The sequence below is a fragment of the Ruditapes philippinarum genome, unplaced genomic scaffold (assembly GCF_026571515.1).
Source record: "Ruditapes philippinarum isolate M1 unplaced genomic scaffold, ASM2657151v2 ctg2938_1_1_1_1, whole genome shotgun sequence".
Lineage (NCBI taxonomy): Eukaryota > Metazoa > Mollusca > Bivalvia > Venerida > Veneridae > Ruditapes > Ruditapes philippinarum.
The window spans coordinates 54170-78184 of record NW_026852346.1 but is presented as its reverse complement, the minus strand read 5'-3'; the positions used below and the strand labels follow the sequence as shown (position 1 = coordinate 78184).

The window sequence follows — 24015 nt, the reverse complement described above, 5'->3', positions numbered from 1 at the left end:
TAAATATTCTGCAAAATATATTAGAATGAGGACAGATAACTAGGTCGTTATTAATGTTTAGTTGCCGCTTCAAATTTATAATGAAGGTAAAAACTTTGTATACATAATACATTAGCCAGTTTTTTCTGATATTTTGTCAGAAAGGTCTTAAATTAATAATAACGTTACTTCTTCATGCGGCGCACCTGGTTAATGGGAACGAAATATGTACGAGTAATATGTAACCTTAAGTTGTTACACAAGAAATGATTAATACTGCGAAATTATAAATGGATATGCTATATAGGTAGGGCAATATGACACCGCTTATTTTATAATCACCTAGACTAAATCTTCGTGGGGTATAAGATGTGTCTTTTGATATTGTTGTAATATCAGTCCGGTTTAATCTCCGTAAAAAATGTATTTACAAAAATATTTTTAATTTACATTTTTTTATCACGCCGTTTACTTTTTCTTTTTTCTCTATTCATGTTGTAATGCTGTAGGAGTAAGTTTAGCCTCTTTTCTATTAATGTCATTAGATTTTTATATCAAATGTCTTGGTTTTTAGGTTGTTTTTTTTAAACCAGGACAAGTTAAAATAGCACATAATTTATGTAAGGTATTTCTTAAGTAGTGTATTTAAATATTTTTAATTGTAAAAAAACCCTCAATTTTATCAAAATTTCCAAGCTTTTTATGCACCATAGAACTAGACGGCTGTACGTGTTTATTTGATTTGTATCATTAATTATTCTTAATAATGTGCAAAAAAGTTTCATGTTTTAAACATGTGTCTATGTTTTCATATGTTGCTCTCTAAATGAGTTGAGTTTGCTATATTACTACATGTATATATTTATCACAATGGTTTCCTTACACTGAATGATGGGAGAGAACATATACATTTGTCTTGTATGAATAAACACTCTCATGTTTTAGATTTGATTTAATTTTATTTTGTTGAACATTTAAATGTTAAATGGTAACAGTATATCTAATATTAAATAACTGTTAACTAAATGTAATTGATTGAATTGGCTTAATAAAGAAACATACAATTTCTTGAAATTTGAATAGCAAAAGAATTTGAAAGACTTGTACTCGTCAAATTACATACAATAAATAATATAAAAGACTAATTTGTCAGATTCACATTTGTGTAGAAAAGAAATAGCCATAGTAATAGTATATCTTCCTCATGTTTCTGTCTTTCATGAAAAACTTGTTTTTGGTGGATTGAAGTAAAATACAATGCACTTTGTGCCTGTTTTCACCAAATACAGTCACGTCAACGACAACAAAAATAAATTGAACTACAAAATAGTTCGCACAAATGTTGTGTCAGTGGACGTGAACATGATGTACATTATTTCAATCATCTTTTACATGATCACAACTATATGTGACGATCTGTCGGTATACAGTGTATCAGTAAATGTATTCAGAATCATGTTTACATCTGTCAATCATTCTATACCCCATTAATTCACTTCTTTTTCTATCAGATTAGCAGTCCGAGTCGCCTTTGTTAAAGTCACCCAGGCTGTCGCGTTCACAAGTCAAATGCGATTGATTTTTTCTCATTCCCCTATAAGGGATATGAAAGTTCGCGACCTTCCCACTGAGATGTTTGTTTTCTTTTCATCGCGGAAGAAATTGATTTATATTTATACTTAAAGAATATGCATGGAACAAAATGTAAAAAAGGTACACTATATTCATGATATTAACGTGTCTCCATTTATTGCTTTTCAAATATGTACGTTTTCTATTCACCTTTCATTTCTTAACTTTACTTGTAAAATAGGTTTTGCGGTTCTAAAATTCATTTCAATATTTGTTTAAAAATGATTTTGCTTTATTATATAGAAAATATATAGAGAAAAACACCAGACAAACCGAAACTATAACTGCAATAGGAATAACTGTAAAAGGGTAACGCTTCAACGCATGCAATAAATTCTTCAAACAGGTTATCATATAGCCGTTTTCTTATTAGCTTTAAAATGGGATTGTTTATGTACATTAATTAGTAGCTTTCCAAATACTAGAAATTCCCGCGCATAAAACTAACAACCGACAAATTAAGTGACGTTCTTTGTTTCTACCAGAATATTTTTTGTGGCATACATTCACGTTTTATGAGGCAATTACAGAACAACCAAACAACGATATGCAATAAAAAGTAATTACATTTTTTGTTTCACTCTTTACATACATATGTTATAAGATAAACAAGTCAGAGCGAGGGTACACGGCTTATTTCCCTTGCAATCTATTTCCTTTCCTGCTTGTTAGTTTATATATAGTTTTTTTAAATATGAAAAGTAGATATATAAACCATTTACAAAGATTCCCGGTCGTACTGTATCCCTTAGCTAAGTGAGCAGACAATTAAACAATTTCTTTGAAAAATATCAGGTAAGGAAACTGGCAGAAATAAATTAACAATGCTTTATAGTAGATGATTAAAGTATTATTAATATTATTTACTACAAACACTAAATATTTACGAAGTTGAGCTTGTTAAGACGAAAACACGATCAAATAATGGGAAATATTTCCTCTCATTTTTTGTCATTTCGTGTTTGTTTCGTATCTCCAACTTTCTCGTTTGTATAGACAGGAACACATGCTGAAAATTATCTTAATCATTAGGAGATAATCAAATGAAATGACACAAGGTAAAAACAATAGCTTCACATTATAACATTTATTAAAATAAACATATATAGACATAATTTATTACCCGTTCAAACTTTTAAAAAACACAATATGGCGACACAATCTGGCCCAGGTTTTTGCTTATATTTTTACTGTATTTCGCGCTAAAACACAAATATTTATAAAGCCTGAAATATTAAAAAAAATTATGCATTAGGGACAATTTAATATTTTATATCCTTCAGAAATCTTATGTGCTTTGAATATGCATCCAAATGTCCTTTGCCGTCAATGTAATATAAATTAAAAGAAAACGTAAAATAAAAATCTCACTATGGCAACATAGAAACACGTTTTTTTAAATCAGGCAATTTAAATTAAGCATATAATTGAATAGTACCTTGGAACCTCAGAAGAAAACTTAGCGTGGCAATCATGACCTACTTACTGGCTTAAAATAAGTACACAAAAAGTAAGAGTAATTATAAAGTTTAGTACCAACATCCCCATCTAGATCTGAAGACCAAAGATCAAAGAGTTCTTTAATTATCAATTGGAAAAACTTTGTGAAAAGGACCTTGACCTTTGGCCCAAATATCAATAGTTTTTTTTATCTATATCATAGTCACCGTCCCCGTGTTATGTGATGAAAAATTCTTTGCTTACCGGTCAGACAATTCATGTGTGTGACCAAAACACTGTAACCATGCCCTTCTGTTTACTGACCTCAGCTTAAATTTAAATCACAAATCTACCAACCAAATCTGATAATTTTTGGCCGAATTGATTTGTCTCTTTTGCTCAAGGTGGTCTGACAACCGTGACCTTGACATTTGACAAACAGACCGGTAATGGTCAATAGGGTAATTTGCTGAGGAAAATTCTGTTTCTAGAATGGTTACTCAATGTCTCGGTGACCTACAAATTAGACATACTCACACCAAAATCATTAGGGGTAATCTAAATGACAAAACTTTCATTAATATTTGGACAGTAGGCAAAGCGTTCTCTTAACATTGTTGTGACAAGGTTTAGTCTACGGAGGAACAAATACATTGGTTGACATGTGCAATTTAATATACATTTCGGAAGGGGGGTGGAACATAACTATAAGTCTACCAATATTACTGTGCAAACATAACACATCATTTAACAAATAAACATGAAATATAAAATATGTACATTGAAATGTTTTATTGTTTTACCTGCTCTTTAAATGTCAGCATTATTATTTACTAATTGACCTTAATATAAATGAAAGTTAAACCTGAGTTATTGCTTATTTCATGAACAAAATATCATACATTTTCAGAAGTGAAACAACAGTAGTAGACCACAATAATGCTAACACGTTAGTAGAGCAGTAGTTGATATGCAAACGTACATCAATACATTTTACTTTAAAAATGGTAATCTTTCCAAAGAACTGACTCGCTAGCCGATTGAACATAACGTTTTTATATTGATGTAAGATAGGTTTATATTTTAATAAGTAAGAGATTTAAAAAAAGACAAATTTTCAAGATGCTTTGAAGAAGAATGAAATAACAATTTACATGAGTTATATCTCCGCACTATTTTCGGAAGATGATGATAAAATGAATATAAACAAAGTAAAGAAAAATATAAAATAATTAAGAGGTATATGTTTCACTCTGTTCAATCAATATCAAGTTATCGCCTGTCAGTTTTGTCGTTAACAACAGCATAATCCTCATTGCCATCTTTATCAATAAATGATACTTGACTTCGAACGGCCGCAAGGGTTTGATTTTCATATCTCTGACAACGGCCCCACCAAGAGCGTTCCGCACAAACTTCCGTTTCCTGAAACTCAAAGCACTTGCTACCGAGGATATTGAAGTATATTTTTCCAATCATATTCGCCATTGAAGATTCAGACTGCCGAAGACACCCACGGAACCTAAAATGATAATAAACATCTGTACCATTAACAAAATTAGACTTCTTAATGAAGACAAATAGTACCTATTATCTTGTTATATTCTGTCTCAGCAGGGGGCTAGCAAGACATTGTGCTAGGCACAAAAGCAATTCACTGTAGATTTCTATCTTTTAATTACTCTATTGTAGCAGTTATAAACAAGACATTTCAAATTGCTTACACAACCAATGTTCACATAGCCAGAACATAATAGATTTTGAAAATTCATTCATTCATTTACAGTTCTTTTATTGAAATAATATATCTTCCTAAAATTTGTTTTGCATATACATGTAAAGTCGACTACTGAAAATAGAACATTCAATTTAAGTCATGCTCCGCATTCAGAGGAAATAAACTCACGCATTACCGAGAACAAACAAAGTTACATTGTATCTTTTTATAATTTCTTTTCTGTTAACAATTAGCATTTTATGAACTCTAATTACAAGCCGGTGTGTTAGATGTCTGGCTTTGTTAATAGAAGGTCGTTCACCTCAAATTCTAAATTGGTAAGTAACCGCAACGATAAAATATCGAAGTTTTTTTTTCAAACATACTGTATATACATTAAAAGGAACAAAAGTATTATAGGATATTAACAGAAATTGTATTTTCCTCTCTCTCGAAATATATTTTTTGAACAAGTGTGACTCATATTTTATCCCGCTCGTATTCATGCAAACGAAGTACAGGTGTTAATTATTCATACTTGTTGTACACCAGCAATGAATTTTAAATATACCAATTACCCAAACATGTGGTAGCTATTTTATGAGAAAATTTATCAAATAAATGAACCATGAATTTTATAATGGTTATACGAAATTAGTTTTTTAACTATGTCCCATACTTGTGAATATTTTTGTCGATGAAATTAAGTGTATTTAAGTATACAAAACTACAAAATAACTTAAAAAAGACGCTAGCGGTTTGGGTTTTTTTTACATTGCCATGAAAATTCAGGGTTTAATTTGAAACAAGGTGGGAGACGTTAATAACATCTATAGTCACAGAAAGAATTATTATAAATCGTTTATTACTACACAATTATATTTCTTTTTTTTTCTACTGTCATAAATCAAATACTTATTTTTCACTAAATAACTTAAAGTGTACATTTTAGCGATTTTTAAAAGTAAGATTCATGTTTGCATACCGTCCCATTTTATTTGAAACGATTTTAAAAATCAAGAAGAAATTTGTTTAATTACCATTTGAACAAGCATACTATATATTTTCATATAACGTTTCACATAAAATGTATGATCGTTTTTTTACCTGAACGTTTTAATAAAGTCATAAGTCAACTTTGATCGTTGGAAATGGCCTATTTATCGAAATTCTCTATTCACATAGATAATATAATGACATAAAATGTGAGCAGTTATCATGAATAAATCAAATATCTTTGATGTTCATAAAACAGGTAATTTGTTTTTTTATCAATTATAAAAAAATCGATATAAAAGTGATATTAATGAAATGTAGTTTAAGTAAGTTTATTCACGCACTTATAGAAAATCCTAATGTTATTTTACTAATTTATATCATTAAATTCATGTGATGGACTAATATTGCCTTGAATTTATAACTTACTCAGAGATTTCCATATATGAATACTAAAACTAAACATCTTTGCTCTTAACATGAATACATATAATAGACCAAACTAAAATAGGAAAAATGTAAGCGTTCTTTAAAACGTAGGCGTACACTTCAACTGTAAAAAATATCACTAAAGTAGATTTTCTACAACTGCATCCGTTCAATAAATGCTTATAATACTTTTAAAAGAATCACTTCTAAAGACCTTTGAGTCACATAACTTTACGACTTCAGTTGGGCGCTCCATCGATCAAAAGGAAACGCAGTTTATGGGTTTATCCTCAAAATTTGCAATTTTATTAGAAATTTATCGGTTTTAACAATAAAATGAATTTTTATTTGAAATAAGATCGTAAACGGTGTATGAATCCGACCGCCCCTGCTGTTTTGTAGTTCATGAATAACTGAGACAGCTTAACTGTAGACTTTACCGCGTGTGGTAATTCTGTCAATTTTCTTCAATTAATATACAAAGCAACTCGATCTTGCCGATTAAATTACTTTTGAGAAGAAGAAAAAATATTTCAATTACATAAAATGCTTAGTAAGAATTTGTTACTTCCTGAATAATTTATTCCCAGTCAAATTACTTGTATTGAATTTAGATATTCATTTAAACTTTTCCCCCAAACCAATTAAATCTTCTTTAGATATTCTGTATTTTAATTGGTATAAAATATCTATTAAGTAAAATATAATAATAATTTGACTAAAGACCCACAAAATGTATTTAATTGTTAATTGCAACTCTTCGTTCTCAATTTATCAACATAAACCTACATAGGTGATGAATGATCGTGGAATTTACTGGTGAAGTAAATTATCGAAACACATTAAGTTCAAAAACAAAGACATATATATTTGAGCATCTCCCCATATTCGAGTCGGTTGCCAACGTAGAATCATTTGCTTTCAACACTGCAGCTTCAAATACCGAAAAGGACATTTGTGTTGGTTCGCTCCTGTGTGAAATAATACAGGGAGGGTTCCCCACCAATGACCTTAACTATGTGGGTTTGGTACTCAACCATACGAAAATAAAATAAGAATAAATGAAAAGATGACTTTAAAGTAGGTCATGCATTCTTTAGATATAAAAATATGCTTCTTTCGCATAAATATACCATTATATACCATTATCTCAAGGGAAAACTATAAAATGTAGCATTAAAATGTAAACAATCTAGATAAAACAAATAATTTGTAAAATAGCAGACATAATAACATAACATCCTGCCAACTCTGATCGTGTCTTACATACCAATGATTGTAATTAGGTAACAAAACATAGAAGTAGTCATATCCGGAAATTGACATAACTATAGTATAACATACACGTGCATTACACATTTGCATACTTAGCGTTTTCTCTGTAACAGATATCAAGAGCAATTAAACAAAGTTTATGCTAAACAACTAACATATACTTTGTGTCATAAATCAATTGTTAACAATGTGAAAAAGAACAAGTATCACGATAAAAATGGTGTCAAACACAGGTAATAACGTAAAGTGTTTCGATTATGCCTGAAAGGGGTTTTCCCCCCAAAAAGTGTTATAACAGAAAGAAAAAATGCTATTTGTTGATTGTATCTTTTTTATGATATCTCACGTAAGGGTGTTTTCACAAAGTGATTTGGATGTAAATGATTTCAATAAATATGATAGTTCATTACTACAGACAAACAATAATATTTTATAACGTGCAGATTTATTGTATGTAAATTACTATTCAAAATAGAACATGAGCGGCAAAAACATTTAAACTAAAAAAACGATGTCACAACAAAGAAGTTCTCTCTTTTTTCTTCATATCTACATTAGATATTGTAATGTTATGTTTATATAAAACGCTATTGCATTACAGTGCATTGTTACTTTGAAATATAATCTCGTAAAGAAACTTAAATGTACGGCAATTTATTAATTTATTGTATCATAATGATAAAAAGCGTAAAGCAATACATTGCTAGACAATGTTGAAATATGTAATACAATATATTGTAAGGCAATATCATTTATTGTTATGTTTTTAGATATAAAGATGTACTAATTGAATATCAGAAGCATATGTATATGTGTATAAAAAATTATGTGTTTTTCCATATCACGATATCAGCTAATAGCTGATTATTATTAGTGTTTATTATGAAAGTATGCCTAACATGGTGGCTGGTTTAAAGATTGAAAGATGGACATTTAAGATATTTAGTGTGGTAAAGGTTAAACGTCGTTATGAACTTTATGTTGTATTTATGTAAATTATGAAAGATCCACCAAGAATTATAATTACACGTATATATACATGTGTAACTATATGTAAATAGAAATTGATGCATTTTCTTAAAGTTTTGGTGTTTGTCTCTGAACCCAGGTACGTGAGTTAAAACCCTACTAGCGTCAAGATAGGGTATTTTTTATGACACCAGTACTGGTAACTTCTAAGCTGTGGACACGATAGATGTACAGATAAGCTTCCGGCTTCCATCAATATCGAGCCAAAATAATTATGTTTACGAGGATTGTTGAAATATAGATATGTCGCCAAATAATTTGAATATCTCGAGGAAGATGTCACAAGACATTCGACCAAAAACAATAACGTCTGCCAATAAAAGGAACATTTGCTACCAACTTATGCAAGATTCCCAACTTGCCAAACGGTAGCTATAGTATGGATGACAACTCAATAGAAGCAGATCTTAAAATTCTCAAACGTAATTTAAAAATGAAGTGTCCATCTGCTGGCATATAGCATGTTGGCGCAAAAATGATGCAGGTTTGAAATTACAAGCATGTTCTTTTGCAAATGTTGTCACTGGTATAGAGACATGGATCCGCTGTTTTGAGCCGAAACGGAAGATTTCAGATCAAAGTATAGACAACAAAATCTGACCAAAGACCATGTATTGCAAAGCCAACCTTAGCGTGAAGAAGGTAATATAAGTCACAATCGTCACAAACAGGGTTCCACCATTCAAGTTGATGTCAGTTAAGAGAAGAAGATCTTTGAAAACTAAAGAAACATTTTAATTGAGAAGAGCCAAGCGTAACGCGTCTTTTTAACATGACTGTCTGATGCAGGAAAAGTTTATCGTGCCCAACACCCTTCATATTTGCCTGATCTTACATTAACTTGTTTCCAAACCTAAAAATAAATTTTGGTCCAGTGAAAACGCCTTAGTGCTGCAATATTCCAGTGGATCTGAAGACACTTTGCACGTAAGAAGTGAGTACTTCGGGTTTGGGGATTGGGGTTTGTCGGTGAGGCAAAAATATAAAGGATATACTTTCATGTGCTTAGATGCATTTGTATTTTAACAGTTAACTAAACTTTGGGCGATGTCATCTTATTAAAATGTTTCTGCATGTATATAATCCTCTTGTGAATTTCCGTTTCTAATTTAAATATTTGCATGTTTCTTTTCCGTTCGTCTAATATAATATCTCTGTTAAAATTGTCACAGTTATAAAACTACAAAAATATAGCCGTGAAATAATAAAATGTAAGAAATTATTATCGTTGAACTAAAAGAAATACAATATCCGCGGCTCGTGTGACGTAACATGAGTAGCATTTGTTCAATTTTTTATGTAAATTAATAACATATCAAAGAAAGGTATAATAAAATGTTATTCTATATGAGGACAAATACGTATGCTTCTATGGCAATGAACCTTGTCAAAATTTGTTTTTACGAGTTTTTTAATCCGCAAAAAAAAAACGTCTTACATAACTTCGCGTGATAAAACCAAATCAAATTAGATCGTTGTAACAAGGATTATTCCGATTTTGTTACAATCAAAACTATTTCAATATATACATGAATATTCTAACAACAGGTCTCTGCTCAGGTTAATAAATAAAATGTTTCAAAATGATCATTTTGTAGATTGTACACTCAGAAACAATATCTATAGTTAACAGGACGTACGAGTGCCATGCAACGCCGTATATAGCTCTTGACGACTAAAGCTCTCCAGGGAGCTCTTTCCGTTGCGCTTTAAAGTTTTTCGAAAGCTTTATTCGTTAAGTACAAACAAATAAAGGTCCCGGGAGCTTTATTCATCAAAAGCATTTTAAAATTGATGCATTGCTTTAACGGATACAACTCCCCACCATGAACTTGTTTATAAATAAACAATGACGCTACAAAGAAAGTGTTGACTGTAAACATACATTATTTAGTTTTAGTGCTACCACTTCTTTTACAAACTAGCTTCTGGTCACTCACTGAGAAATAAATAACCTATTTTTTATGTAATGGAAACAACTTTTCCACCTCTTTGAATGGCAAGTATGGACATTTCAGTGAGGTTTGGTCACTTCGGTCATTTACTAACATTTTGCCACTGTCGTAAGAACACGTCTGAAGATATTGTCCTCTATTTTCCTTACAACTTCCGTAATTATTTTACTTTTACAGCTGACCAATTGTTGTGACAACTGAAATGTCGTGTTTATCATCGCATTTTCATTATAACAAAGAATATATTAAATATGTTATCATCATCGTCGTCATCGTTGTCATGGTCATCTATGATAATATTACAATAATTGTTGTGGTCATAAGAACTTTTACTATTACATACCATCATAACCAATACCTCAATGAATGTCACCACAAACATCATCAGATGTAAAAGCTGATAAACGTAATGTTTTGTAACCATAGACAATGCCGAAATAATTGGAGAAGTAATTGTTTTCGCCATACGATCTACAATAATAATATCGTCATCTAAAGTCTTAAGTCATCTTCAGCATTTGTCTTATGTAGAGTAGTCATATATTATATGATCTTATAATTTCCGACTGTCGTCTACATTTGATCAATGTTAACATCTAAAATAATCATCTGTCTCATCATTGTAATTCAATATGTTTGAATTATAATTACCTGAACCAAATATTAACAACTATATAATATACACAATATCTTCACCTTCGATATTTTTTTAATATCAAAGGACCGTTTACGATCATTTAAAAGCATTTCTATAAACATTTTTTTCGACGGCTGGAAATTTCATACTGTATCATACAACTGACTTAAATGTATTTAAAAAGTGTTTGTTGTTCTTTTGTCTGTCCTACGTTCTCCCTCATGTACGTTCGTCCGTCTTAAAAAGTGACAAAAAAGTATCATTACGCAAATACTTCTTTATATTTTATTCATTGTAATGGACTGACGTGCACACAAATTTGTATCGGATTAGTATCACTGATAACATGTTTTAGCTAAAGTTAAAGTATTCTATGTTTTCTTAATGAGTATGTATCTTGAATATGTCGTAGTCATTTTCTCTGTCAAAATTAAGGCATTGTAGGTAAAGTATTGAACCCAGTCACCAAACTTGTATCAACGTACATTTTGCTATTGATATTTTACAACTGGAATTTTAATGTCGCACCATAACAGTTAAACATTTTTGAAAAAATCTCAGAATCACTTTTAAATTCTTAATCAAATAAATTCATACTTTGCATGTTAGAATACACCATTCGCTCGATGATGATGATGATGATGATGATGATAATCATATAATAATGATAACGATTTAATTAGTGCTTAGTTAAGATAGGACTATAAAGGCATGTAGAATTTTCAACGTTAAAATGACTTGAGCGTTTTATATAAAATACAAGCATTAAAATGATAAATTGCAATTTATTCAACATGGGGAGCTTTATCCGTCAAAATGGGATACATTTACGCTGGAGCTATATTTAGTTGACAATAGTAACATTCCTATATAAATCATATAATTCATGTCCAACAAAATAGAAAAATAAATAGAGACGTTTGATTGATTCTAGAAAAGCATTTTGCTCCTTTGCTGACACATTTTAACATCAAACGATTAAGTTAGTTTAAGTTTACTCGAAACTGGCTAATTAAAGCCATTACGGAATGAACAGGGGTCTGATAAAATCGTAATGAATACTTGCTGACGGCGACCTGCTACATCTTTACCCATATACTTCAACACGTCGGTCTATATACAAAGTGATGAGTGTGATTGTCAAATATTTCAAGATTAAACTTTAAAAAGGATTAGCATTATTTAGTGTATGTACAAGCGTACATTAAAACATATACATAAACTTATGTAAATAAAAACCACTGGTAGGTTTACATCATGGATACCAGGTATTCATGTTAAGTGGCAAAACGATTTAAGAGGAAACTCTTTTCATTTAGCACTTCTTTGAAGAAACTTAAATAAAGCAACTAAATTGTGTTGTACTTTTACCTAACATTCCAACAATAAAAGAGAAAAAAGAACAAACGCTCGTGTCCAGACACAAACTACATTAATTTAATAGACATAAAATTACCCTGGATGTAGATATGAATTTATGAGCTTTTAGTGGCTGGATAATTTATTATATTTCATTAGTGAAATATATGCCAGAGCATGTAAAGGTTCGTTTGCCTTTGTGGGAACAGAATGCTTTGGTTATTATTAATTAACTTAATATATCAATGAAGGTCTGGTTTGTATTAAAAATTGTTGGGTGTTGAAAATAGATTAAGTTATGGATAATACTAATGGGTCATTTGGTGCAAATAATTGTACATGTGACGAGAAAAGCAATGTAAATAACGTTATTTGAATCTAAACTTTCTTTGTTATTATGTGTAAGTTTAATTTGTCAGAAAAAATGTGTAAACTTTTTTAATTTTGTAAAGCATTTCAAAAATAAAAACAAAATCTAAAGAACAAAACTTAATCTTATATCTTAATCTTTCCATGCCTTATTGAAGAGACCAACATCTTTCGACAGAGGAAATAATATAAACGCGTCTTTGTTGTGTCAATATGATAAAGACACACATACACAAAATGTAGTTCTGATTACTAAAGTTATAATCAATTATTTTTCTCATATATAAACTAATAAAACTAATGTACGTCTGTCAACGGATTAATAAATCATTATGCTCGAGAGAACATTTAAACAAATAAGCATTTTTGTTCAATTTATGTATTCGCTACTAATATACCGTACATTATAGCGCTAGGAAGAACGTAATGTTACAATATTAAGCTGTTATGCAAAGTGTAATGTGAAAAGAATAACTGATTTAATGTAAGTAACCACTCAATATAACACAAGAACATTCTGTTATAACCACACATAAATAGCGAACTAAATATTCAGATTGTTTTGATGTAGAAAACATAATCTGGCAACATTGCGCTTGCTTTTCCCTCGACAGACTTGCTGAAGAAATAATAAAACGTGTATAATGCATGACAAATTACTGAGTTTAACAGACAAAATATTTTTGCATTATATTAAAATTGAGTTTAACAGACAAATTATTTTTTCATTCTATTAAATTTGAGTTTAACATACTAATTTCTTTTGCATTCTATTAATATTGAGTTTAACAGACGAATAATGTTAGCAGTTTTATTAAAGTTTTATTATCACAAGGTACGGTGTTAGGGCCGATATTATTCCTGGTTCATATAAATGACATTTCGGACAATATTTCGTCAAACATAAAGTTATTCGCTGACGATTGCGTCTGCTACAGAGAAATATTAAGTGAAAAAGACTGCGAAATTTTACAAGAGGACATAAACAAGCTAGGACAGTGGGCAACAAATTGGGGTATGAGGTTTCAACCAGTGAAATGCAACATGATGACTCTAACTAGAAAAAGGAAAATAATTTCCTATGAATATACATTACAAGGGACAAAACTGGAATTTCTACAATCTATTAAATATCTTGGTGTCCATATAAGAAGTAACTTGCACTGGGGAAAACATGTGGAAGAAATCTGTAACAAAGCATACAAAACTCTGGGACTTTTGAAAAGAAATCTATCAACTTGCCCGCTAGAAGTTAAATTACAAGCATATATATATGGTTTTACACTAGCAGTACAATATTATGTCAGCTTGTTACTCTAATGATCCAAAATAAGGTAGAATGAGGTAACTACATTTGTTAAGTGAAGTTCAAGAAAGTCAATTAAATCACAGACAGGAATAAATTTATGTTTGTTTATGCTGAATTTAAAAGATGATCTTAATACTGATTATATTACTTTAAAACTTGTTTATCAGGATCCGGTTGTTCAAAACATTGGTTAGTGTTAACCAGTGGTTAAATTCATTATCCACTGGTTAACTTTTGTCTGTTGGATAAATTCTGTTGTTCAAAACTTATCCAATGGATAAAATGCGTTATCCAGCGGTTAACTTTAACCAGTCGTATGACCACCGGATAATGCCCTTAACCAGTGGTTAGTCATCATCATTAAAACAGTCAAAATCATTAAAACTTGTTTAAAACAAGATTTTGTTGCAAAAAATATGTTTATTTTTCTTAACTAGAACATTTCATATAAAATGCATAGGATTAAATTGAAACATTTCTGAAAAAGTGCTTTTAGAACCCTTTTTCAATCTAAATTTGTTGTTGTTGTAATTTAGAAAATTCAGTTAAAAAGTCATAACTTTCTTATTCTTTAATAAAACATACAAGTGTCAGTACTCATTTTCTTAGTTAAAACATTACTTATCTAATGGAAGTAATTTCAATTCAAAATTTGAAAAAAAGTTGTTTTGAATTTTTTCTTATGTGTGTCTAAGGGAAAAATAAATCTATCAATACTTTAAGGCCTCTGATATACTTTTTGTTTAATTCCAAAAACAAGAAAGCACAAAACGTGCAAAAATATTTTTTGGGAGCTTTTTGATTCTAATGAATTTATTATATGTAAAAAAATCAGCCATTTTGTTTCCAGAATCACTAACCAACCCTGTTGCATTGTGGTACTTAACCAGTGGATAAATACGCTATCCACTGGTTAGGTAGCCAGTGTACTATCCAACTATTGAACAATGAAATTTTATCCACTGGATAGCTGGCCGCTGGTTAAGGATTTAGCCAGTGGATAAGCTATCCATTGGTTAATTTTAACCAATGTTTTGAACAACCCGGTCCAGTATGATAATTGAACAGATTCAGACATTTTATGAAAATTAATTTGTTTGTATACCACATTGAGGCTATTGATAGTAAATGGGACTTTCTTAAATTCCTGTGTAAATTGTTTAGAATCTTTTTATAATTAAGAATGATGTCCCAATGGCGTTAAAATGTTAAAAGCGACTGTTTTGGAGTTGACAGGGGTAAAATAAGGGAACAAGCAACTTTCTGTGCCACTAACAATAAAATTAATTCACCTATGGAGGTGAATTAATTTTCTTGTTAAATCTTTGTTAAAGCCGATGTTTTAACAAAAAGATAACGCTATTTTTTTCTGAACAACTGATTTTTTTAACAAAGATATTTAACAAAAAAATTAACAACACTTTGTTAATTTAACAGAACTTTAACGTTAACAATGTTTGAACAACAGAATTGCTTAACAACAAAATTTAACACAGAATTTAACAATTTGTTGTTAATTTAACTATGAAGTCATTGTTAAATATTTAACAAAAGTTTTGAACAACTGGGCCATTGTCTAGATTCAAAAACGATTATGTAACGTTAGAGTCTAGAAATTTTAGTACTTTTTGCTAAAAAATCAGAGGATATGTAAATAAGTCATAATATCGACTATATAAGCTCACATACTGATGAAACATCATATTACATTTTAGAAAACGAAAAAAGTAACGCTAATAAGTGTTTAAATACATAAAACGGTTGCTTGGCGGCACAGCTAACATTAAAAAAAAATATAGCCAGAGGCAATAAACCTAATCAAATGCACTAAAAGCAAAAACAACGAGCTTAGAAAAACCGTAAAAATCAGAACGTTACTATGATAGACTAGTGAAAATATTTTATAAATTAATCGTTTGTAAATACCTTTGGTCACAGTCACAGTGGATGAGGGAATGGAATCTGTAGTTAAATACTCCAAATCTGTTAGAGAATGGAGGGATCATAAAGGGGCAACAATCATGATCCCTACAACATGCATCTAGTTCATGATCATCTCCTAAATCTTCATAGCATTGAGCTAGATCACCTTTCCCGCACCATTTAGTTCCTGGAAATATAAGCACGCTATTGAAATCGAAAGAGGCACGTTTCGAGCGTTTGCGTTTGAGTGGTGCAGTTGAACGCTTGCTGATGTCGTGTTCCGTGATTGGTGGGGTTTTAGTGAATTTGCTAGGATGTTTAGCCAAAAGTTCTTTATTGAATTCACTAATTTTCTCAGGGTCTGTGTGTTCAAGGATTTCAGCATAAATATCTGTAAAGTTGCCTGACTGAGCTTCTTTCTTCGCAATTAAATTTGCACTCGTCAGAAATTCTCGGCATTGCTTTCTAAATAAACGCATATCGGTCAGCTCTGACACTTCTTTTAAAGAATCTAATTGTTTGAGCCTCCGATAAGCAAGCATCGTATTTTTTCTTGTGTAGTTTGAATACGAAATTGAGGAAATAATGTCCCCGTAATCATCTCCAAAGTAATCTGACGCCATAAAATTTGACACGAAATCTAGCATTTGATTAGAGTCTTGTGAAAAGTCGCATTCTTTCATAACCCCTCCTTGGTACACCGCCTGTAAAATTCGTCGGCCGTCGGTAATTTGCCGTAAAACCATATCATAATCCAATGAATAGCCACTTGACATGTATGTTTCCAACGCTAACACTTTCCCGTAACACACACGTAGCTCCCTTTCATTATGTGAATTTATACGAACACTCGCGAAATTCTGAGGATAAAGGATCCTGGTTCGAATTCTCAGCCAGTTGGTCTCGTCTTCTGGCAAATGTTTTGCCGAACTTAAGATCCACATATCTCCCAGCAAAATAGAAAACATGAAACACAATATTTTCACTGGGTCCATTTTGAAGTTTTCTTGATACAATTTTACATCTCAGAAACAAAAAACCTACACTTCAGTTTATGGTCCGTCCGAAACATTCAAGGGTTAATCATTCACTAATTGCAATGCTTAAAAAATTCCTCTTCAAATGTTTTCAATAGCGTGAAAGCGGATTTATATTTACACAAATAATACGTTCATTAGAATATTTGAAAAGATTAACTACTCTCTAAATTTTTCAAGTGTCCATTAGTTTATTTGCGCCTAACACAATGTACCGCCCACAAATTATTGAAGCGACAATCATATCAAATTTTAAATTCCCGACTAACTTATCAAGCAAATCAGGCGTCACTGACCAACTTCATAGAAACATTTAGCTCATTTCTTCTCTCACATACACTAACGTCTTTCCCACTATAATCCTTGCTGTCCCGCTATCGAACAACTTTGTTGCAGTAGTACAACTTTGTATAGTAGTAGTATACTGCATTTAACTAGTTATTTGGGATGTTGGATTTACAGTTGGGTTCACCATGGTGTTCTAAAACTTATTTAAACTAAATCAATACAAACATGTTATATAGCAAGGATGGTATGCTTTAATTAATGCTAACTTACACATAATATTATCCTTCAACGAAATTTACACTCAACAATGAGTAAAAATGATCCCTGTCCTCTAATTTTGATATTAAAAAGGTATACTAAATTAGAAGCGAATAACTTAAATTCATTTTCAAAAATGGACCTTGATAAAAATTTTAACCACTTTGAAAGTCGACAGTGAGTCATGATAATAGCATGATGATTTAGTTATAAACTTGGATCTGATGATATAAACTGAATGTCTTATAAGTGTCTATATTTCAATCAATTTTAAAAAATACATACATAATATATGTATATATAAATTTTCTATTCAAGTAAAATCCGTTCTTGGTTATACTAGTAACCGGATAAAAGTATTTTTGTTCAGATAGTTGGGTATATCTCACTATGTTCAGATTTTATCTCCGTTCGGTAAGTAATTATCAATCATAATGATTAACTATTGAATGAACCAAATTAACATTTACACGCACTGATACATTTTCAGATTTATTTAAGATAATGATTTTTTTGTAGAATTCCAACGATATTTCCCCCCTCTCCGAACTGCAATCAAATGGCATGACAAGAATTTACTAACGTTTGTATCTTAATTTACTCAAGTACAACACCCTGTTTTAATTTGTCACTGACAACTGTACAATTATTAATAATAAAATGTTTCTGATGAATCATCACATAAAGTAGATTTATAAACTCAGCAGATACTAGATGTTACAGATGATAAAAAACATAATATGTTTCCTCCTCGTCAACGTAAAAGTAATTTATTATAGCTATTATCATGAAAGATAGCATCAACAGTAACAAAACTTGAAACCAAATGAAATAGTCCAGATTTGTATCACTACGATTTAAACAACATCTATCATAAACTATGGTGTATTATCAGTGTTACTGGTGTTGAGAAATAAAAGTTGACAAATTGCACAGTTAAAACCTCCATGCTTTAAAAAGTGTTATAGGGTAAGCTTTTAGTATTTAATACCATGGAAATAAGACATCTAGATATTGAACTTTCTGTCCTTCTGGACATTTTGCCTTTTAACTTGTATGATTGATTTCCAATTTCAAACTTTGATTTCATTGCTGTCAAGAGATCCCCTATTACAATTAGCTTACATATATTGAATATACTGAGCGGACCAAATGATAACTATTTTACGTAACGTGCAAACCACTGTGTTAACATATTTCCTATTCTTCCTTTTTTTTGAATTTCGAGACTATGTTACTTTTTTGAATGACTTTATTAATACTAATCCAATAACTAGTACAAAAGCTCATGTCACTTTGTCAAGTTCGTGATCTAGGAATTACATACCTTGTTTTAATAACTAAGATAGGTCTTCTGTGGGAGGCCATGATCTTAAATTTTGTGCTTCAGGGGAATATGTGTTTACCAGAACATTTTCTAGTTTTTCTTTAGTATATTATATTTTTTATAAGAACAGCGTTACGAATCATATCTTATTATCTGACACGAACACGTTCAGCTACACAGATTGCTTTTATTGCCAAGACCTACTTGGCACGCATACTTATTGCAATGTCTTATTTGCATTAATTCCGTAATACTTATTAAATGAATTTACTAATAAGATGCCGTTGGCGGACAATTAAAAGAAGATTACCAATATATCTTTATTGCGATTGTAAAAATGTTGTTGGCAATGTTATAACGTTAAATATTATGAAACACAATGTTTACAAGATGTCGGCATTGGTTAAACTTCTGAGTTAAGTTTTCGTTTGTGGTCATTATCTTCAATACTTTCATTACTAAGAATGCTATCACATTGAAACTTATATAATATGTGTACGCACATTGATGTTGTAGGTTAATCTTCAAACAAGATGTATACTTGTTCATTTTGTTATATTGTCAGTGGTTTCTTTGCTTTAAATGTTTATCTATTTGTATTTGTTGATTTTTAAAAAGGCATATTAAATCTCAGAAATGATTATGATTATTGCAACCGTGTCGTTTGTCATCTTTTAATGACGTATAAGAGCAAGTTTAAAAGCTGATCATCTGAACAAACAGCAGTGTTGAATAAAAGAAATAAAACGTGCATAAAGTTTTAAAGAACTTCCATAATAAAAAAAACTATTAAGAAATAAAAATTAAGATATTACAGGTTTAATTGCCTTTAACGTGCTTATTACAGGTATGAACAATTTCACGGTAATGTAAAAGAACTACAATAATTAGTAATGATAAGTTTGAAACAATTTATACGGTTTCAGCTATTTGCGTATAAGTACGTTTTCTTATTCGTTGTAACAGACATACCACAAAAGGATGCCTTTATGGTCAAATTTGATACTTTATTGTTGGTCATTTGCAGATCTAAACTGACTTTCTTCTAGGTCTAAGCATTTTATTCGGCTCTTCTAAAGGTATGCAGTGCACAGCTGACCATTCCCTCGCAGCTTGTTGTATTGTATATATAATGGCATGACGATGTATTATATGCAAGTCTCAATTAAAAAGAATGTTCTATTTTTTTTTTGTTCTATGAAATTGCAATAAATATAGAATATATAATACATGTAGTAAGTAAGACGGAAAATTTATCTCACATTTCTAAATATCAAATAATTTTATTCCATTATAGAATGGAGCATATGACTGTATCATTGATGAACTTTGATAAGGGGTTCTATCAAAGTACAAAACTATCGGTTTCAATGTATGCACCAGGAATGTATTGCTCCAATAACATACATCGTAGCCACTCTTTAATCAACATATTTTTTTCTGGTGTATCTGATTTATATCAAACTACATAGAAGGAAGTTTTTATTTTTACAACTTCAGAATGTTTTATTACATATTTTACTCTATATTTCTAGCCTAAAATTGACATGTTATTGGAAAGATCCTCCATAAATACATATTTTATGCAAAAAATCGACTAAATGCAAGTTTTATGTTCATGTTCCTAATAAAAATGACACATTTGTGGAAATGTTAAACTATCACAAAACTTTTCTTTTCTCATTTTTTCATTTTATATCGCTATACACCGAAGCACTCTCTAGTTGTAAAAGGAAATGGCATTTTGACATTACCTTTATATAGAACTTGATTTATATGACAAAAATGGGATTTTAAAGAAATTTTTAAGTTGATGTATCAAAATTTGGATGGCGATGGTATAATTTTTTAATGAAATTACAGATGCCGTAGTGAAAATCCCATTGAATATGTCAATAAATATAACGAGTCATTTAACAACATTTTATTTTTTTCTTTAACAAAGGTTAGTATTATAAAAACGGATCTAAACATCAGTTTATGCTTAAAAAAGCTGTGAGCGACTGAATGTAAAGATGCTATCACAAAGTTCAATGCACATTCTGGTATATTTTTTAGCTTTATTGAAAAATAATACAGGAAATTAATAGTATAAGTGCAAAATATGGGTTTGACGAAAGAGTGTTACGAAATTTCGTAAACCTTATCTAAAAAATAGAAAAGAAATATGGACTCAATTGCACGACTTTAGAAGAAACGAGCCTCTCGCTCTTTCTATCCTGGTTATTTTTCTGTAGAATAAATGAAACTTTTTCCCTTTTAAGAGCTGTAACGAAGTTTTTACAGTGAAATAGCATCCAAAATATAGCCATGCTCCGTCAAATTCTTCAATCTTGCTTGTCAAAATTTACTAAGTTGTATAAGAAAGGGGGATCACTTGGTAACAAGGTAATTGGGAAAACCTATTTAAGCAAACTATTGGTATTTTCGGAGTCGAAATGTGCAGAAATATATTAATTACTCGCTGATTTACATGTAATTGAAATTTGATCATTTTCAGAACTTTGCCTTTTTGTAAATGCGCATTTGCCAATGAATATTTTATTTTTTAAAATGGGACATCATTCAAACCCAAGTCCATATTGGGTTTAGTCAGGTCTATGCAGTCTCGAACACATTCGTTAATCCATATATATATATATGAGACGTAACGAGACAAAAAAAGTTAAAACTCACTGTTTTGCAACTTTACTTTTCACCACAGTAAGCTATTTAAATAAAAACATATTTCTGATAATTATTAAATTTCAATTAAAATTAAACCATTGTTGTGTCAAAACATTTCTGCCAATTTTGACACCAAATTAACCACTATTTAGTTCATGTATACAACTTATTTTAAGCTTATAACTTATAGTTAATGCCATTATCGTAACGCCACAAGCAGAGATATGAAAATAAAAGTAAAACTATTTGCTTTGTGATGTATTTTTATTGATAAGGTATACATAATTTTCAAAGGTAGGGTAAGTTTGAAGAAGAATGTTTAGGTAAAACATTTTGTGGACAATAATAATTGATGATTTTTGACTGAACTTATTACAAATAAAGTAAACATCAATGACACTCCCACATCTATTTATATTAACATGAAAGGTGTGAAATAAAGGAAACTTGACTTTGAAACAAATAGATTGGGTGCATTTTCGTTTACTTAGTATCTTTGACGTACACAAAATAACTACAGATAAATTCTTCTGCAAGATAAGTGATATAATTATTCAGGTTATTTTTCTTAAAAAAAAAAGAAAACACATTATCTTATTTCACCTTCATCCAACTTACACCATACTTTTCTACTTTTAATAAATAGAAACATTCAAAACATACTTCATGCTTTTCTTCCACTGTGTTACTATATGGGTCTTGTGGCATGGTATAACATCATTTCAACAGAGAGGCGAATCTTTAGTCTTTTTCAAAGTGATAGTCAGAAGATTACATCAAGAACTTCGACTGGATATGGTACCTACAGTCAAGTCCCATTTTAGCATTGTCATGCTGTATGTATGTGACTGCTGCGAGTCTAACAGTATAATTAATATACTGCAGCGGGTATGAAGAAGACTAAATGACAACGGTAACCTATGTTATCAATAAAAGGGATTTTGCGATGTCTTATGATTTGTAGACTACAGGAAGAGAAGTTGGTACCAGAACGATGGTGCACTGTATCACAATACTGATGTTAACACACAATAGAATGAGGAACATGTCATAGAGTGTCTGAAATAACAAGCATTGTCATCATACATCAACTATATTATATTGAGAACCTTCAGTGACACCATTAAGAGTTTGAACAAACAACCATGATGTTTTAAAAAAGATATTACTGTTTAACAATGTCAAAGATTCAGACTCAGTCCATGTCAAAAAGAAACGAATTATTCATGCCAACGTTATTTACATTGTAGAATAGTTGTTTGTTCTTTCGAATTTTATAAATTTGTTTTCATTCATTTTTTTTTCTTTCATTTTATTAAAAAAATTCTTTATTGGTTTTGCTTACAATCAGTTACATTAATCAGATTAAAACTAGATACATGTATATCAAAAAGCAATCTTCCAAGACTTAGAGAGTAAAGGTATTTATGTATGACACTGTATTTGACCCTCTAGTAATTTACTGTTTAATTATCAGCCCTTTCAGCATTCCGATAAGCTCAATCAAGAAAAGTGGTCTATTGGACTTCTATCCGTGGAATTGAAACGTAGGCCTAGCTTATGTCTTTCTATAATCATTATCTACAGGTTATCAAGATGATTGATATTAAAAGTATGCAATAACTAGGAACTACAGTTATATAACATCCCACAGCAGGTGTATGATTGAAACACTGTTAAAACTGGTGAAAAAATCCAACAAACAAACTACCTTAATAATAAAAAAAACCTTGATACTAGTAATCAAAGAGATAAATGGCAGTTTCAATTGTTACAAATACCTACATGTATTTATTCTTGTGTTTTCATTTCTAAGTATGAAATATGTCATTAATGAACAGGAGAATAACACAAACAAGAAAATAATACTTTTTTGTTGAATCCATTTTAGTTTTACTGAGCAGACACATATTAATTTATGTTAGAATGATGACTAACTAACTCTTTGAATAGTTTTGACAAACACCTACTCATTGAAAATGTTGATGTTACACGGTACGATTTTATTATAACTTTTATAATGTGGTAAGTAAATACAAACACGTAAGCCCACATTTACATACCTTTGCGATTCAATCGAATTCACCACTCTTTTTGCTGAACATAGAAGAATCGAGTTCTTTAGTTATTGCCGATCTTTTGACATTACAAAAAAGTTATACATTCTGTAAAGGCACATTAACCCTCAAATATTCCTATTTTTTATTTTCAAAAGCTTTTTATTTTTGGTGTTTTCAGTTCCGAAACAGTACTAATTAGCCATAAAGCTTTTTACTCTTCAGCCATTAGAAAAATTATAGTGATTAATATATTTTTTATGGAAGACAAAATACCACTTTGTTTACGTTTTGCTAACGTTATGTCGTATAATTGTGTAATTAATCCTGCT

General features: G+C 30.4%; 1 protein-coding gene across 1 annotated transcript; it reads right to left on the bottom strand.

Moving 5' to 3' along the window:
- Nucleotides 1-2683: 2683 nt before the first annotated feature.
- LOC132757435 (uncharacterized) lies at nt 2684-17475 on the bottom strand. Its single transcript, XM_060748720.1, has 2 exons — nt 16053-17475; nt 2684-4573 (listed from the first exon to the last, which is right to left on the bottom strand). The coding sequence occupies exons 1-2, from the start codon at nt 17042-17044 to the stop codon at nt 4324-4326; spliced, it is 1242 nt and encodes a 413-aa protein (XP_060604703.1). The 5' UTR covers nt 17045-17475; the 3' UTR covers nt 2684-4323.
- Between the last annotated feature and the right edge of the window lie 6540 nt (nt 17476-24015).

Coding starts and splice junctions, on each gene's coding strand:
- LOC132757435 (XM_060748720.1), bottom strand. CDS start 17,044: ATGGACCCAGTGAAAATATTGTGTTTCATGTTTTCTATTTTGCTGGGA. Junction 4,574..16,052: donor CACTGTGACTGTGACCAAAG/GTATTTACAAAC, acceptor TTATCATTTTAG/GTTCCGTGGGTGTCTTCGGC.